This window comes from Neltuma alba, unplaced genomic scaffold (genome assembly GCF_004799145.2).
Source record: "Neltuma alba isolate B1F8T4 unplaced genomic scaffold, ASM479914v2 tig00012433_pilon, whole genome shotgun sequence".
Lineage (NCBI taxonomy): Eukaryota > Viridiplantae > Streptophyta > Magnoliopsida > Fabales > Fabaceae > Neltuma > Neltuma alba.
Window position 1 is genome coordinate 46,512 of NW_021636917.1, and position 17,029 is coordinate 63,540.

The window sequence follows — 17,029 nt, forward strand, 5'->3', positions numbered from 1 at the left end:
AAAAAAAAAAAAAGGCAATGACATGCACACACATGCTTAACGGAAAAGAAAAACTATAACTCAATTAACAACGACGGTTACAACTAGCTACAACACTAATTTACTAAAGCTCGAAACATAAAAACCAACAATATTTTAATCTTTTTCTTTCCCCTAACTGTGAGAGATCATTACTTGATGTATAGAACCTAGAAATGACAAAGCATGTACTGTTTGATACTCTCTAAAGCTTCAAAGCCAAATCCAACTTCTTCTTCTGCGAACCTTCTGAACCATCCTCGTCCATGTTTTCTAAATCAATGAAGTCGACCTTCTTGATGGGTTTCTCCAACATGTCGATAAATGGCCTGGTGGTTTGCTCAGTTGTTGTTTCAGCCACCTCTTGAATGCTTCTTTTCTGGGATCGCTGACGAGTTGCACCGCCTCTGGTGCTGTTCTTTGTGGTGGCGGATGAAAACCCTAGTTGCGGTGGCTGGAGTGAACCAGCAGGAGCACTTGCGGGAACATAAGTGAGCAAACTAGGGTTCCTTCTCGGCGGAGGGGCCGGTGGAGTCACCATCGTCGACGACGGCCCAGGATGCGGTTGGCTGGTCCAGCTGAACGTCTGGTGGTGGTTATTGGCAACATTAATTCTATTATTGCCTTGTTGCACCAAAGGAAGTGCATTAAAATCGTTTCTACTGACTTTCTGCATCAAAGATCGAGCATCAAAGCCGTTTCGATTGACTTCTGGCACCCGAGGCCGGTTTTGCGAAACGTTTCGGTTGACTTCCGGTGCCAGAGGCCGAGTTCCGGAAACGTTTCTATTAACCCGTTGCAGATTACTGGGGAGTGAAGATGATGAAGAAGTCCTGATAGATAAGTTATTGGGCATTACAGCGAGTTGATGTGAGCGAAAAGCTTGATCTCTTGATGAAGCTCTGGGTTGGGTTTGATGGCTATTGAAGTTAATAACTTCTTGACGAGCCAAATGAGAATCAACATGGGCTATGAGAGCTTCCCTGTTTGGGAAAACTTGGCTGCAAAATCGGCAAGCAATTTGTGCATCATTGTGAGGGTAATGATTATTCTTAGAGTTCCAGCCCATATTGGCCATGGAAATGAACAAGGAAGTATAAAGACTTTTAGAGAGAGACTTTTTGATGTGAGCATTTGGTGTGAGAGATTATGATCCTTATATAATACATGAAATATATTGCACATTAATTACTTTGCATATAATGGCGGCTTGGTCATTTACGGCCTTGATAGCTATCTGCTATTGTGTATATTTTTTTCTTGGCTCGTTTCGGATACAAAATCAAACATTATGAATTTCCATAACAAAATGTTTGACCCTATTTAATTCTTGCTATAAAATTAATTGGAGGGAAGTAATTAAGAGAAAAGAAATTAAATGTAACACTTATATTTGGAAATGGAGGCCAGGGGGATTGTAATTTACTGTGTGCACTGTCCCTGGTGCTATAGTGCATTAAAGGTTGTGTGTAAAGGCAATAATATGGAACTTTCCAAAATTTAATGAAAAAGACATAAAGTTTAGCAAGTATTAATTTGGTTTATTTACTCTCTGATTTGACTGTATCTGTTTTTCTCGTTTTTGGGAACTCAATTTTTTTTTTCTATGAATAATATAATTTCAAGAAACAATAATCCATTTATATTTTTTTTCACTCTGCGGTTAAATTTAGCTTGATTCCCTTCCACCCACAATTAATATTTTAGAAACATATGGGGAAAAATAAAAATCTACCTTACAATTTGAAAGAAGATCAAGACCATACGTGCACATGTAATTATAGTAAAATCCTCTTCTACGGTTGTGCCTTTACAACTCATCCAATATAATTTCTTCAACTAAAAAGTTTTAACCTTCTAAATAATATTTGATGAAGGAAAGCTTTTTCCCTTTTTATTTTTCTTTATTTGATAAACAGGAAAGTTGTTTTCTTGTATATGAATATGTGATGATGCAAATCTATCGCTTTCTGAATGAATGGGATTTCGTCTACACTTTCCTTTATAGCATTTATGATGTACATATACAATTTTTTCCCTTATTTTTAACTTTATAAATGCATAATATCTATGTAACCAGATTTTGTTCCATATAGAAAGGGAAACAGTGGAGGATCTCTCGTAATAAATAATAATAAATGAAAATAATAATCTAATGAATTTTAAAATAATTATGGATGTTGTGTGATTTCTGCCGAATATGCAAGAAGAAGTTTCTTTTTAATGTGCATGCATTTATTTGTTTTCACATATTTTATTTTATGATAAAGACGAGTATATATTATTGTGATCAAATGATAGCAACTCTCATAGATTTTCTTCCAATTACAACATTTGAACCCATTCCTTTTTTTGCCAACAACATTTGAACCCATTCAATTGTTATCACTTATTAGTTATTAGTATTATTTTTTTTTGGCCAACCACTTATTAGTATTCCAGATCTTTGATATAACTGGCAAATATCTATAAAGTGTAAATTTTTGGCAAAAAAAGTGTAAATTTATTTTATCCAAGGTGGCTAGTGTCGGTATAAAATAGAGGCACCTAGTCTTAAAAAATATTTATGTCTTTATAAGTTATTTTTAGCATATTTTATACAGATTAAAAAAAAACCTTAGATTTCATTAACTCTCATTTAAAATTTAACAACTTTTTAACTCTATCCTTATTTAATATATATTATACGTCATGTAAACAAAATCAACACATTAATAAATGAGAGGTAAAATTATACATCTATGCAAAAAATGTCTCTTAGTACTATATAAAAAGAACAAAAACATGTCTTCTATCTCTGACCTTACGAATAAGACCAGACAGTATGTTCTTTGCATTTTTATCTGCATGCTTGAAAACTTGTCAATGTCAGTTGGGCAAAAAAATTTGTAAATGTTGATCATAAACAATAACACAATTTGAAAAAATAAGCCTACTTTTTATGATAGTTTGTTCTTTTTGCCATATTGCATGATATTTTTTATGCAGATACATAAAGTATTAAAAGTGTTATATAATGTGGACCGGAGTGATAAATACTTGCAGCGTATTAATTAGTCATTTGACTGCCATTTATTGAAGCCCTTTGGAAAAAAACGCGAGACATTAATTCTTGACCCGTTTTTAAAAGCCGGAAGGGCCTCGAGGAAAGATGAAAATGATAAATCGTCACCATCCGGCGTCCCATTCAAATCGCTCCTCCGTTTGATTCTACTCCCTGATATGCTTATCATAAATTTTGAATTTAAATAATTAATTTGCATGTAATAAAAAATTAGTTAAAAATAATAAATAAGCATAATTAAAGATAAAATTAAAAAAAATCATTAAATATTGAGACAAGCTTAAATTAAAATTTATAAAATCAAATACACATCTCTCCAAATTTACGACTTAAAAATAGAATGGAGGAGTAATTTGAATCTTAATTAAAATGAAATGCATATACTGTAATTATAAGAGAAGGACATTTGGGTTTCCTATAAAAAAATTATTCACATTTTGACCTCTAATTTTAAAAAAGGTTGAGAATATAATAGACAAAAGTGCCCTTTAGACCATTTAATTTTATAGAAATTTCATTGTTATTTCTTATTTTTATAAAATAAAATTAAACAACCTCAAGAGTAAAATTACTCTTTTGATTTTATTTATAGAATAGAGAAAGAAGACATTTTTTGATCAAATATATGGGGTACTAAAAGAAAATTTTTAAATGGATGTACAATTTTATCTTTAATTTATTATTGTGTTGACTTTATTTATATGAGATATAATGTATATTAAATAGAGATAAAGTTGAAAAGTTGTTAAATTTTAAATAAGAGTTAACGAAATTTAAGGTTTTTCTTAGTTTATATTAAATATGTTAAAAGTGACTTATAAATAGAATCAGAAAAGTAGACTTGTATATGGTTATTAATCTCAAGAGATTTATTGTTTTAAGGAATCGAACTGTTAATAATTTTCTATAAGCAATTTAAACTAAAGTATATATTTGGTTTTTTAACTTTATGTAAGATTTCAGTCTGCTCCTTTAACTTTAAAAAACATATAAAAAGTATACTTTTAGTTATTTAACTCTAAAATTATTAATTTTAAATGATGATTTTTTGTAACAATCGTAATCATTTTGAATATTACACTTACTATGTTAGCATTATATAATATTTTATCAGCATTCAGGAATTTAGTATCATTATTTTTTGTTAACATTTTTAAGGTTAGAGGTCTAAAAATTTACTTTTTAAAGTTAAAGGACCAAAATAAAACCTTGTGTAAAGTTAAAGGATTAAAAATATACTTTAACTAGTAGTTTGTAATTAGAATTTGTCTTTCAAAAAATAGTTGTAAATGCATTTGAATCTTGGTTATATGCATATACTTCCTGTATATGTACAAAAGATACTTCTGGCAAAAAAAAAATCACTAGTATTTAATATAAGAACTACTTAGAGAATTAAGTTTGATTTTAAATATAAAATCACAATCTATTCCGTGTTCAAAGGTATAGCTTTTTTTTCCTCCAAAATATTTTTATTGGTTGTAAGGGGTTTTTACTAAGGAGTGGTCCCAATACACATAATTAAATATAATAATTTAGAGAGGCTAACATATATTTGTTACAATTAACCAACTTAACTAATTTTTTTTATATATTTTTAAATTAATTATTTAATTCTTATATTAACGACTATAAGTACTACAATTTTTGAAGTAAGCATAATCTTATTTGCAAGATCCCTTTAAAAATATTTAAAATTATAACTAATTTTTTCCAGTTTTTATTTATATTAATTATATATTATATTACTTTATTAATTATTTATACTTTTTTCCTATACACTCTTTCTTTTCAAGGGTAATCTTTTCACTCAAAAAATAGCGGTATTTTTTAAGAATGTATATACATAGGATGGAAGTGTATATTATTTATGAATATATTTACTGAAATGCTATGACTTTTGTGAAAAGTCAATTTATCAATAATTAGAAATTGTCATTTTCCAAGTTTTTTCATAAGAAAAATCCTTTCTTGACTCGAGCCAAATCGCTTAAAAACTGAAAGCTTAAATTAAAAGCGTGGGTTAATGTGTTTTCCTTTTCCCCCATTTTCATAAAGCTCTTGATTGGGAAAAAACGCTAAAGTAGCATATGATCGGTTGATGCTGAATTTGTCGTATCGGGAAATTCTCATTGAATTGAGTTAGATCCTCCTTCGATCGCTCCTATGAATTCCGATTCCTCCCGAGCCCCTTTGATTCCTTCTCCTCCTCCACAGAATCCAAAAGCCAAGCACAGAGACTTCTTTACCCATCTCGAAGCTTACCTTGCTAAGAGAGATGGCGTTGACAAGCTACTCAAAATTTCCAGATACGCTTCCAAGGTTATCCTCGCCTCCTCCGTTATTCAGGGTAATCCATCCCTATCTCTACGTCTCAAGAGCTTCGACTCCAGTGTTGGGGTTAGTCGAAAAGCCTTCAGGATTGGTAAGTTTGTTCAGGACCTGAACGCTTTGAGAAATGCTCATTCTGATTCCAAACAGGATTGGGTTCTCTCTATAATTGCCTATGGTGGTGAAGGCTTGTACTACTTCGTTGAACAGTTCATTTGGCTGGCGAAATCAGGTCTAATCGACAGTAAACATTCACGTAATTTGCAGAAAATCAGTGCTTGGGCTGAGTTTATTGGATACTTCGGTAGTATTGCTTTGAAGCTGAGGGAGTTGAGAAATATTTGTGATGACGAGGAATGCTTGAAATCGAGTATTGAATCTGCGACGGGTTCAGGGTGTAAAGAAGATGAGGCGAAGTTAAACAGATTAAGGGAAAAGAAGTTGTTGAAGAAGCTCTCTTTAATTCAAGATGTGGCTGATGGTTTTATGGCATTGGATGATATATTGGATGGGAGAGGACCATTATCTAGGCCATTATTTGTGTCTTCAGCGGGACTGCTGTCGGCACTCATTAGCACTCACAAGAATTGGGTTTCTTGCTAAAATTAGTGGACACTTCTCCAAGGATTGAATTGTCCTGTAACCAGGGCCTTAGTAGTTCTAATAAGCTTTTCACTTGAAAATGTCAGCTGAATGTATGATTTTCACTATAAGTAAAAGTGCTGTGGTTCTTTGTCCTTACATTTATTTCTGACCAATCAAATTGGCAAATGTATTGATGGGCTTCCATTCTTCAAAAGGGTTTCTTTTTGAAAACCATATTGCTCTCACAATTCATATATACTAACTTTACTATGTTCACAGCCCTTGCCATGTTTTTCATGTGCTAATTAATAATTCATTTAGTTTTGCTGAGACGACAATAAGAATTATCCGTGTTTAAGATACTTATGTATACACTATGTTTAGGAATTACCCATCTATTTTTTGTTTTGGCCTTTTTGCTGGGATTGGTTCTTGTTTGTGTATTCTCATCTTAGACTCGATCAACTTCACTTTTTGTAGCTTGCTCAAAGGTACTCATCTGCATGGGAGCTATATGCGTCTTTTCTGCATATCCGTTCTGTTAACCATACAGGTAGCATGTGATCACTGTAACAAACGTGAGAAGATACGTAGCCAAGGGTAGCCTTCAGTACTCTTTGGTTATGTGGGGAAGTCAAATGCAGTATGCTGACTGGCGATGTGCTGGAGTAAGAGGCTTCTGAGTCAGGTGCGGTTTGTTATATGTGCTGTTTGAGTTGCTCTGGATGCTTCGTTTCCTCTGTTTAAAAGTTGAGATTGTTGAACCCAAGACTGGCTTGTTTCTTGCGGTTCTAGAGTTGGTTACCAACGTTAAGATTGTGGTGTTTAATAAAGAGGTCTGTGGCCATACTGATCTGAAAATTCTGGTGTTAGATTTCTTCTATTGATCAATACACGCTCTTTTGTGTTTTTCATCTTTTGATAGTTCTACTTCATCTTTTTACTTCTATGGATGTTTATGTACTCCTATGATTAATCAGTAGTAGTAAATATATCGTGTGTTCTTTATTATATTTTCTTGGTTTGGAATTTTTAATCTTGTTAATGTTGTCATTTGTTCTATTGCCTATTGGTATGAATATAAACCCATTATATAACTGAGTTTCTGCTATTATAGATATTTCCTTTCTACCATGTCATGAAAGAGTTTTGGGTTTTTAAATCATGTATAATATTACTTCTAGTCCTTAATATAAGAACTCGTTTGATTTTTATTTTGACTCTAAATATAAAATCCTAATCTACTCTATCTCTCATATTTATACAATTTTTTTCAAGATAGTCTTTATAATAATGGTAGTTATAGCCAATACACTTGACTGGCAAGGATATTTTAAGAAAGACGACACCTATTTATTACAAATAACTAATTTAACTAGTTTTTTTAATCTACTCAGATTAGCTAACTAGTCCTTATATTTGAAGCTGATATTGATCGGCAGGGCATTGAAATGGAACTGCCTAGGGATGATTTACTGTGATATAGATATTATTGTATCACTTTCACCTTATACTACCTTGTGCAAACTCACTTCCGGAAGGCTAATTTGTTCTACTTCGCGTTCTTTCCTCTGTTTTTGATATTTTAAAGCTGAAAAGTTGTCCTTCAGTTTCCGGGGCATATTTGTACAAATTCTTTATTATCCGTCTGTATTTTGTTCTCTTCTCAGTTTCCGGGGCATATTTGTACAAATTCTTTATTATCCGTCTGTATTTTGTTCTCTTATGGAATAAATAGTTGAAACAGTTAGGACCACAGCTGGGAGCTATATATTCTCAGGATTCATGCCCATGGAAACACGTAGTATCCTGGAGGAAAAGCATGTCACTAGAGCTTTTATTGGCAGAACTGGAGAAAACGCTTTGAAGGCATATAAGCTTGGGAACGCATCATATGGGACAGCATTTTTGAAAATTGGAGCACAAAACCAAAACCACAAATAGCATTGCAACACAAGGATATAAATTACAAACCCAATTTTCTTCCCCTTTTCTTTATTTTCTTGACTTGCATTGGGAGCAAACATACTCGCTTTCAGTTTCATTTATGCGCATAATAATTTCAATTAATTCAATATGTACATGAGAGGAGTTTAAAAAAAAATGCTAATAATCTGAAATATAATCCATCTAAAGGACAGAGCAGAACATAACATACAAAAGATTTGGTGGGCTACAGTCTACACCACAAGGTCCGCGACGAAAATTGAACATTTGGGCAAAAATTATTGGTTGAGGCGTTATGATTATCCGAAGTATAACACTTTTGATGTGGTGACATCCTATGATCGGTGAGTAACCCCTACCTCGGGAGTATAAAAGAAGAAAAAAAACTAGACAAGATGAACCCGTGAAAATTTTACTTGTACCCCTTATCCTCTGCATCTTTTGATTTTTTTGCCGTTCGCACATTTGACTCCGGCATGGGACCGGGAGGGATCAAGATCTCCCGTGATCATAAAAAACGATAACTGCAGAATTCGCCCAGTATCAGAGCTTGGATTTAGTGAACTGTCAAGTTTGGCTAATTTTGGCGTCATTCTCCGCTTGGAACTTACAACCTCGAATGACATTTTAAGCTTAGGAATCTTAGTATTATACTGAGGATCTGATTGTCGATGTCATTGTCTGAATGATATTTGATATTTGCAGGTCATGTATCGAGATTCTGGTTGTAAAAAATTCAATCTTTTGGGACTTCGTTGCTATCCTGCCCAATTCTTTAGGTATCAAGTTTACAAGAAAAGCAGTAGAATGTGGGGAACGCGTTTTTTTTTTTTTTTTTGCAACAAATGACTGAAAATGATATTGGAAGATATGCAAATAGTATATATACACAAGAGGCAAACAAAACAAGTCACATAGGATCTACCACAAAAAAAAAACAAGTCACATAGGAATGGGTCATCATTCACTGTCCCTCCATACTTCTCGCAGAAGCTCATATCTAACAAAATTACAACCTTCATTTACTACTGGAAACTTGTTGGATACAAATGAATGTTCATCAATCCCAATAGCAGATAGGGGTGAGTCTAAATCATCAAGCTCATCATCACTAGTGTAGGATTTTTTAACCACTGACGATCCACTTCTTCGTAGAGATTGGGTGCCCATTTCTTGTGTTATGCCTGAAACAGAGGTTGCCGGAGGTGGTGCATAGGATGTAGGGGCAGCGATATGTGGAATGCTGGTGATAGAACCTTCGTCGTCCTCAATATCCTAAAACCAACACAAACACCATAAAGATGGTTAACATTAATTTCCTCTTACGTTTTACTTCCTTTTTGGGATACAAGAGGCTTAAATTTGGAGTTCTTTGTACGACATTAGTAACACAATACAGCATCAATACACAGACGTAGCAAAAGTTCATGACTACCCTAAGTTTAGTGAATCCCACATCGGTGAGAAGGGTGCGTGAGTATAAATAAGCATGACATTCCCCTTGAATACCATTCATGTTGAGTGCTTTTCTTATATGATGTTTGTTAAAGAAATGGCTAGTGAGTTGTTAGATGAGTCTCAGGAAAGAAAAAAAAAACGTGATTAGATATTCTAGTATCCCGGGCCATTTTGACTAACAGACTAACATGCATTAAATGTTATTTTTAGGGACTAACTGACATTCAGAGACTAAAGCTAACTAGACCTAACAAAGTTATTTAGTTAACAATTCATTTTTCATTGCTGAACAGTCAATAATTCATGGGTTACGCTTAAGTTAGTGCTTATATCACAGAGAGAGCAAATAAATGTTAACCAACCTACCTCAGTATTCAGGCTCTCAAGAACAGCATCAGGGATGGGCCCCGGGCAGAACTCGTCTGGGACAAAATTGTTGAGAACCCTCTTTATCAATGGTACGCCAAATGTAGGGCATACCTACAGTAGTGTTTAGATGATAAATACCAAATGATAAAGTACTAATGCTCGAAACATGAGGCACAAGACTAAAACTTGATTTAACCTCTTTTCTTTGAGACACGTCAGCAAGCATTTCGAATGGAAGCATCATTAGATCACTCAGTGAATTAAGGAGATAGAAAGCCTTGAAGGATGTCTCACACTCTGGGCTCCCGTTGCCAACATCTTCATTCCGATTTTCAGGAGAGTCACTATCATCAATATCAAATAAATCTGAGAGCCATCTTGACCAGTTCCCTATCTGAGTAAAATCGAAAGTTAGAAACAGAGGAATGATGGTTAATCAAAGGAATACACTGCCAATCCTTGATCAGAGTAAGAGCAAATAGTAACATTATTCTACTTCATGTCTTAATACCCCAAAAAAAAAAACGAAAAGAAAGAGAGAGATAAAGAGAAGCCTACAAAAAAGAAAAGAAATAATGAAATACACTCATGCACTAAGGCAAAGAGGCTCAAAATGAACAGGATTATTATAACCTTAGGACAAAGTCTTGTAAATAGAATCTAAAATCTCGTTAATTTTTTTCATTGGAAAATTCTGTCATCTGCTAAAAGTACTTCCTTATATAAGAGACAAATAACCGAAGTACGTGATAAAAAAATAGTTAAAATTAGTTAAGAACAATTAATGTAAAAGTATAATTTTTTTTTCCAAAATGCCCTCATTAATAAGGAGAGAGAGCATGAGAGCGAACAATTAAATTATTAAAAGAAAGAGAAGTGAGAGAGAGAGAGTGTGAGTTGGAGATAATAAATATGGGTAAAATAGGAAATCAACAGAGACAATTTTAAGTGTCTCTTATATATAGAAACATGCCATAAACATCAATGTCTCTAATAGGAACGGAAGGAGTATTTCACACCCTAGACAAAAATAAAAAATTGTAAATCTGATCTAACATTCAACTAAAATTTGTTTTCCAGAGCTCATGGATTATCACTTGATACTTCACATCACTCATTTTAATCAGCTAGCAGAGCCTTCCCAAAAATCATACAAATGCAGAATGCTTATTGTACACTGGAAGCGGTGGACCTTATGATTTAGTGGTAGAAAAAATATATGTAGGAGATAAGAGTAAGATATTTGGTAGGTGCAGAGAGTGGTTTCGGGAAAATAAAATCTACTAGGCTGTATTTAAGCAAGAATCTCACTTAAATAAGCTTAATAGCCAAGCGGGAGAATCTCCTAATACTGGAAGGAATGATATTAATTCTGATATGTTAGCTTGAAATACAGCCAACATATATATAGAACTGAATTACAACAGAATAAGCATAAAAAACTGACCCATAATGCTAAAGACTCGATAAATCAGCATAACAGACTCTAATGGATTATCCCAATCCCGATAATTATGCTAACTGACTTGGAAATATTAAATAACATTAAATAATAAAAGAAATCTGACTCAGCAAACTAGGACTTAGTCAATATCTAACTGCCTTCCTACTCTTATTCCTCTTATAGACTAACGGAACTCTATCAATATTGCAGACAGGTTGGAAGATTATCATGAATTAGAAGTCGGAAAATAACAATGAAACAAGGAATGACACGAAATTTCATCACTCACAGCATTTTTTAGTTGTGCGCCAGCCCCGAAGCCTGATTTTCCTGCAGGAATAGGGAGAACCCTTGAATCACTAATGGGGTCAGATATAGGATCAGTTGGCATCTCTTCAGCTGATTCACGGAGAATAGCATTAAACATTGCCACATCAAGTCGATTTACAAGCTGCTCCATCACCTACAAGCATGAAAAAAAGTTACATTTCAATCACATCACACTTAGTTTATAAGATAACACGTTAGTAATTAGAGTGTTAACGTCATTACAAGATAAAAACATTGATCAAATAAGTTTCCCCCCAACGATATATAATTAACCACTTCAATACACAAACATAAGGACATGCATGCACAAAATATTAACCAGCGGTAGACAATAATACAATCAAAGATGGAAATGACAACTTTTCCCTCATAATAAGGACCAATCAGAGAACGATGCAATTGGAGGTTATAAAGGTTTTCCGTTGACATTGGCAACTCTGATCAATTACAGATGCTGAACTATATATAAATCTGCCAGGACAACATCTATTACAAAGTCAGAGATAGAAAAACAAGAATGAATATGTTCATGGTGGAAAGGAAAAGGAGTAGGCAAAATCAATCTAAACCGTTGAGATACTTGCGGCTTTGGAGTAGCATTGGTCAAGAGACAACAATAATGTACAAAGAATAAACGGGTCTAAACCTAACGAACCACCATCATCACCAAGTAACTACAAAAATTACTCCTAATATTTGTTCCAATCAATGTCCTTTCTATGTTCTCACACAAGCATGACATGACTGCCTATAGGAATATTGCCTCAGCTTTATAGTTACATGATTGCATAATACAATTACTAATATCCATATGCATGCATAAAGCAGAATACTAAAACTTACCAATCTAGCTATCACAGGCAAACAGCCACAACCATGGCCTCCAGCTCGAAGAGGGCAAAGTCTTTCACAGGCATCCTTGAAAGATCTTTTCCATAAGTCAATGGAGAAGCTTCCTTGCTCTTGGTCACCTAAACTATGTCTTCTTCCATAGACTTTCCTTGAACTGGAGCTCTTAGCAGCAGCAGACTGCATATGTGGAGTGAGAGTCTTGGGACAACAAAGCAACATAAGACTTATCAGTAAAGCAAAGATATTTATTTCAGATAGGCAAAATAAGTAGGAAATCAGAAAGGGTTCTGCTTCAACCTGCCACCACACAGACTCAACAATTCGCGAGAATATCCAAGCTTCAATCTTTTCCAATGCAAATAAAAATGTTTGTGGATCCTCCCAACTATGAAAATATTTGATTGCATTTTCTTTTTCTCCATCACAAGAAGGTGACCTCTTCAGCCAGCTTCCATTAACTGATCCATTTCTATCACTATTGATGCACAGACTGTCATCAAGTTGTATCTTTTCAACTCCTTTGCTTACAATTGCTCTCAACAGAATTAAATTCGAGAGCCAGAAGGTCAACCTATTCAAGGTAAATGAACATCATCATCATCATCATCTTTTTAGATGAAAGAAGAAGCATCAATTCTTACTGAATACATATGCATTCATATTTTATAAATTATTTGAAAGCCTTCAGAGGCGGATTTTAAAATTCCCAACCCATAATGGATGAAAGTAAAAGTAAAATAAAATTCTTCAGGTATATTAGGTTTTGTTAATATCAAAGCTTCCATACTCCACAATAGATGCAGTAAAAGCATTAAATATATAAGAGCAAGATTTCCACTTGAGAGCACCTGGGTCTGTATATTATGCAACATTTAAAAAATATATAAATGAGCTCTAGTACCTTGGGACATCATTTCCACAAGCTTTAGAAACCAAGACAAATCCTGAAACGGCACTTTGGGCTGCATTAGCTCTGGAAGCTGGTGATCCAACTCTGAAAGCATGTAAATAGAATCTAGAAATGCGCCGAGCAGGAGCATGGACCTTGTTTGCTGAGCTGCCATGATCAGCAACAACAGAGTAAAGTGAAATTTCAAGAGCAGCAGCTTCCCTCAGCTCTTCTCGTAGCATTTGAACTTCAGACTTCAGTTTGGTTTCATTATCGTTTAAGCTGTCATTTGTATTAGAACCTTCATGACAAGCAGCATCAACATGATCATCATTCAGAGTATTATTTTCCTCTGCCTTTTCTGGGGCTCGATTCTTACCAAGTAAACCATAGTTCTGAGAAGTGTCTAAAGGCAATTTAAGAGATGTCAAATCCTCTGGTTTATCATTAATCAAAACTTTTCTGGGCTGTTCACGTGCTTTCCTACTCAGTGGTCGTGTAGGACCTGCAATTTTTCCATTTCTTGCATAATCATCTTCAGATGGATTCTGAAGAAGTTCCTTATCTTGAGATCGAGAATAGCTTTGGATGTTTGATTGCATAATGTATGATGCAGAAGATAAGCTTTTGACCATGGCACCCTTGGAAATATTTTGCCTGTTGGATTGTTGAGTGCTTTCTGGAATTTTAGAACTTGCATCAGCAACCTCCACACATTCCTCAGGAAATTTAGGCGAAGAATACCTATCATATGTAGCATTGCTAGTGTTTGAGGACAAGACCATAGATGGCGAGTGTAACTTGATTCTATTTAATTGTTTGGACGCTCCAGCCTCTTCTTTAACATATGAGCTAGAAAAGTCTGGAATCTTAGAACTTACATCACCAACCTTGACATGATCCTCAGAAAATTTTGGTGAAGGTCTATTATATGTGGCATTGCTAGTATCTGAGGACAAGGCCTCAGATGGTAAGGGTAATTTAATTCTATTGAATCTTTTGGATGCTCCAGCCTCTGCTTGTATGTTTGAGTTAGCAGATTCCAGAATTCGAGAACTTGCATGAGCAACCTTGGCATGATCCTCAGGAAATTTTGGTGAAGAAGTCCCATCACATGAAGTGTTGCTGTTATCTGAGGACAAAACCAGAGACGATGAGTGCAATGATGTCCCAGTCTCAACTTCTATATGTGAACCAGCAGAAGATGTCTCCATGGGTTCAACGGATTCCTGAGTTGATCCTGTTGTTCCCACTTTGCTAATTTCAACCTTGTCTGCAATAAAATGGCAGCATCCTATCATCAAAGCGAAGCTTTTTTTTTTTGGGCAAAATTATTATCATCACAGAAAAGCCAAACAAATGCATTTCAGCAGAAATATATGATTGCCCTGAAGAACGGGTAACCTAATCCTCAGATTTCTATCTAATTCTGTCACATTATATCTAATTGCCATTATAGGAGATAATATGTTTTATCCAAAAAGAGAGTTAAACGTTAACACATCTGGAGTTGAAAACATTGGTTATTGTATGAAGGAGATAAATTGAAAATTACTTACTGCAACAGTAATTGATATAGCAGCGTATGATCAGCTCAAGAGTAAAGTAACATCAATAGAAAATAATTTGCAGTGAGCAACTAAACTGAAAACGCATGTTGATGATCAGTGTATGTATTATTCCAAAATGAAGAGCATGATTTAGATCAGTTTACATAGTGCAGGATTAGAAGCTATTCAATTGGAGTACTTTATCACTTAGAGGTGGCAAACCTCCTGTAGTCTCAGAAGCAGATTTGACAGTTTGTGAGGTATTTGAAGAAATATCATCAATCTCATCATCAGTAAAAGAGGCAATTTCAAAATCCTCATCATTGACAGACTGTGTCGCAGATTCATTTTCTTCCTTGTCTAGCGACACTTCTTTTGACACACTGCTCTTCGGTGATGAGTCAGAACCCTCTACATCAACCGGCTGAATGTTAATATAAAGGAATGGCTGTGCTAAGCTCCTGAAACTCTTCTTGCAGTTCACCTGTGTTTGTATGGTGGTAATTTCCTTAATAACTCCAAAATCCGCTATGTTTATTGTGGCTGATCCCAAGAGTTGACTTTTGGCTGTCTTGTCATTTTGGCGTTCATACAAGTAAAAGTCTAAGCAATTCTTCTGAAAAACGTCATGGTGTTTGCCTCTTTTGGATGACTCTCTCAATAAAAGTAATGGAAGCCTGAAAGACTCGTTGATCTCAATTTTCCCATCTTTTGAACTACAAGCAAAAGACCCTGAATTTTTATCACCATTTTCCCATTGCAGAACAACTGATTGAGCAGATCTCAGTGACTTAGAAGGAGGCCAGGGTCTGATCTCCTGAACATGGATGATGTAGTGCACTTGGATTGAGACAGTTTTTCTACTCTTTGATCTTATTCCCAGGACCATATTAACAAGAAGCACAATTTCCTTTCTTAGTGTGCTGATACACTATAAATGATGAAACCTGAATAGAAAACAAAAGTTGGTTCAGAGGAAGAAAAATTCTAACATGCCTTACTTCATACCAAAGAGAAACTTGATTGACAAACTTTGTAGCAGAAAAAGAACACTTGGATGACCAAAGGGGGCAAAAAGAAAAACAGCCAATTATGGTTTTAACGGGAAAAGAGAACGTGGAAAGCTCTCCTTGTTCAAAATAAAAATAAGATGCCGGGAATAGCCACCTACCAGGCTACCCAAAATAAATTATTTAAAAAACTAATTATCAAGCCAAAATGAAATAAACAATATACCAACTGAAATAAAGAATTTTTGTACAGAAAGACAAACACTACCGACTGGAATGAGGTAAGAAAGAAAAACATCCCCAGGCGGACTTGGACAAACAAAATAATTAAATGCATGAAAACGTTAGCTAAATGGACAAATCTTTAAACTATAATAAAGCCATCCTGTTTTAGCAGTGACCAAAGTGATGAAACAACTTAAATGGACAATCAATAATTAGCCAAACCAGCCAAACATCCGGATGCGGAAAAAGAAATGCAGGAAAGCAAAGAAAGCATCCACCGCTAATTTGTGATCAGATCAACAAAGGTAAGACCATAATAATAGCCGGAAAATTTGAACCTGAACACAGGATTGAATTGCTGGGATGCAAACCAGTAAAGCAAAGAAGCCCTGTGATGGAACGAAGGCACAGTGACAACAGTGAAAGTGAGGAAAATGAAGAGGGCGATCCTCCCCGTGATTACTGCTGGTGGGAAATGGGCATCTTCGTCTTTCAATTCAAAGGTGGGGACAAACGCGAACAATGTGCGGCGAAAACGTAAAAGCTGAGAAGCGAAGGAAAGGAAAAAGCTCAAATAAGGTGAAAACGAATACGAGAAAACGTGTCCGTAGCAGAGAGGGATGTGGGAAAGCGCCATGTTAACAGTGGGACAAGAGTTTAATCGCGAAGTTACGCACAGTCGCATCACATTACGTGTATTATTTAAAAAATTACACCTTTTTTAATCCCACGCGCTTCAAAGTTTACTTTGAATATTCGTTTTCTATCACAACTAAACTCCTTGAAAAAATGTTATAAGTGTCAGAATCTTAACGATTAACCTCAAAATAATGTTAGTTACTTGTTTAATTTTAGATCCATACTCAATTTTTAAGCACACGGAGTCAATAGATTATTATGCGGGTCCCTACCAATATTTTTTTTTCTTTGCAGAAAATAAATGCCCAATGATAATTG

General features: G+C 34.7%; 2 protein-coding genes across 3 annotated transcripts; one reads left to right on the forward strand and one right to left on the reverse strand.

Moving 5' to 3' along the window:
* Positions 1-5,117: 5,117 nt before the first annotated feature.
* Positions 5,118-6,268, forward strand: LOC114727071 (peroxisomal membrane protein 11A). The gene has a single exon (XM_028913805.1). It carries the CDS (start codon positions 5,249-5,251, stop codon positions 6,014-6,016), a length of 768 nt encoding a protein of 255 aa, XP_028769638.1. The 5' UTR covers positions 5,118-5,248; the 3' UTR covers positions 6,017-6,268.
* A 2,498-nt stretch (positions 6,269-8,766) lies between these two features.
* LOC114727059 (uncharacterized) lies at positions 8,767-16,657 on the reverse strand. 2 transcript variants are annotated; one of them, XM_028913787.1, is made up of 10 exons: positions 16,411-16,657; positions 15,060-15,784; positions 13,300-14,560; positions 12,696-12,969; positions 12,390-12,596; positions 11,506-11,679; positions 9,969-10,166; positions 9,770-9,883; positions 8,884-9,220; positions 8,767-8,850 (listed from the first exon to the last, which is right to left on the reverse strand). In XM_028913787.1, exons 2-9 carry the CDS (start codon positions 15,724-15,726, stop codon positions 8,906-8,908), a joined length of 3,210 nt encoding a protein of 1,069 aa, XP_028769620.1. In that variant the 5' UTR covers positions 15,727-15,784; positions 16,411-16,657; the 3' UTR covers positions 8,767-8,850; positions 8,884-8,905. The 2 variants fall into 2 exon arrangements, with proteins under 2 accessions (XP_028769620.1, XP_028769619.1); XM_028913786.1 differs by having other exon boundaries at positions 8,767-8,847; positions 8,881-9,220.
* Between the last annotated feature and the right edge of the window lie 372 nt (positions 16,658-17,029).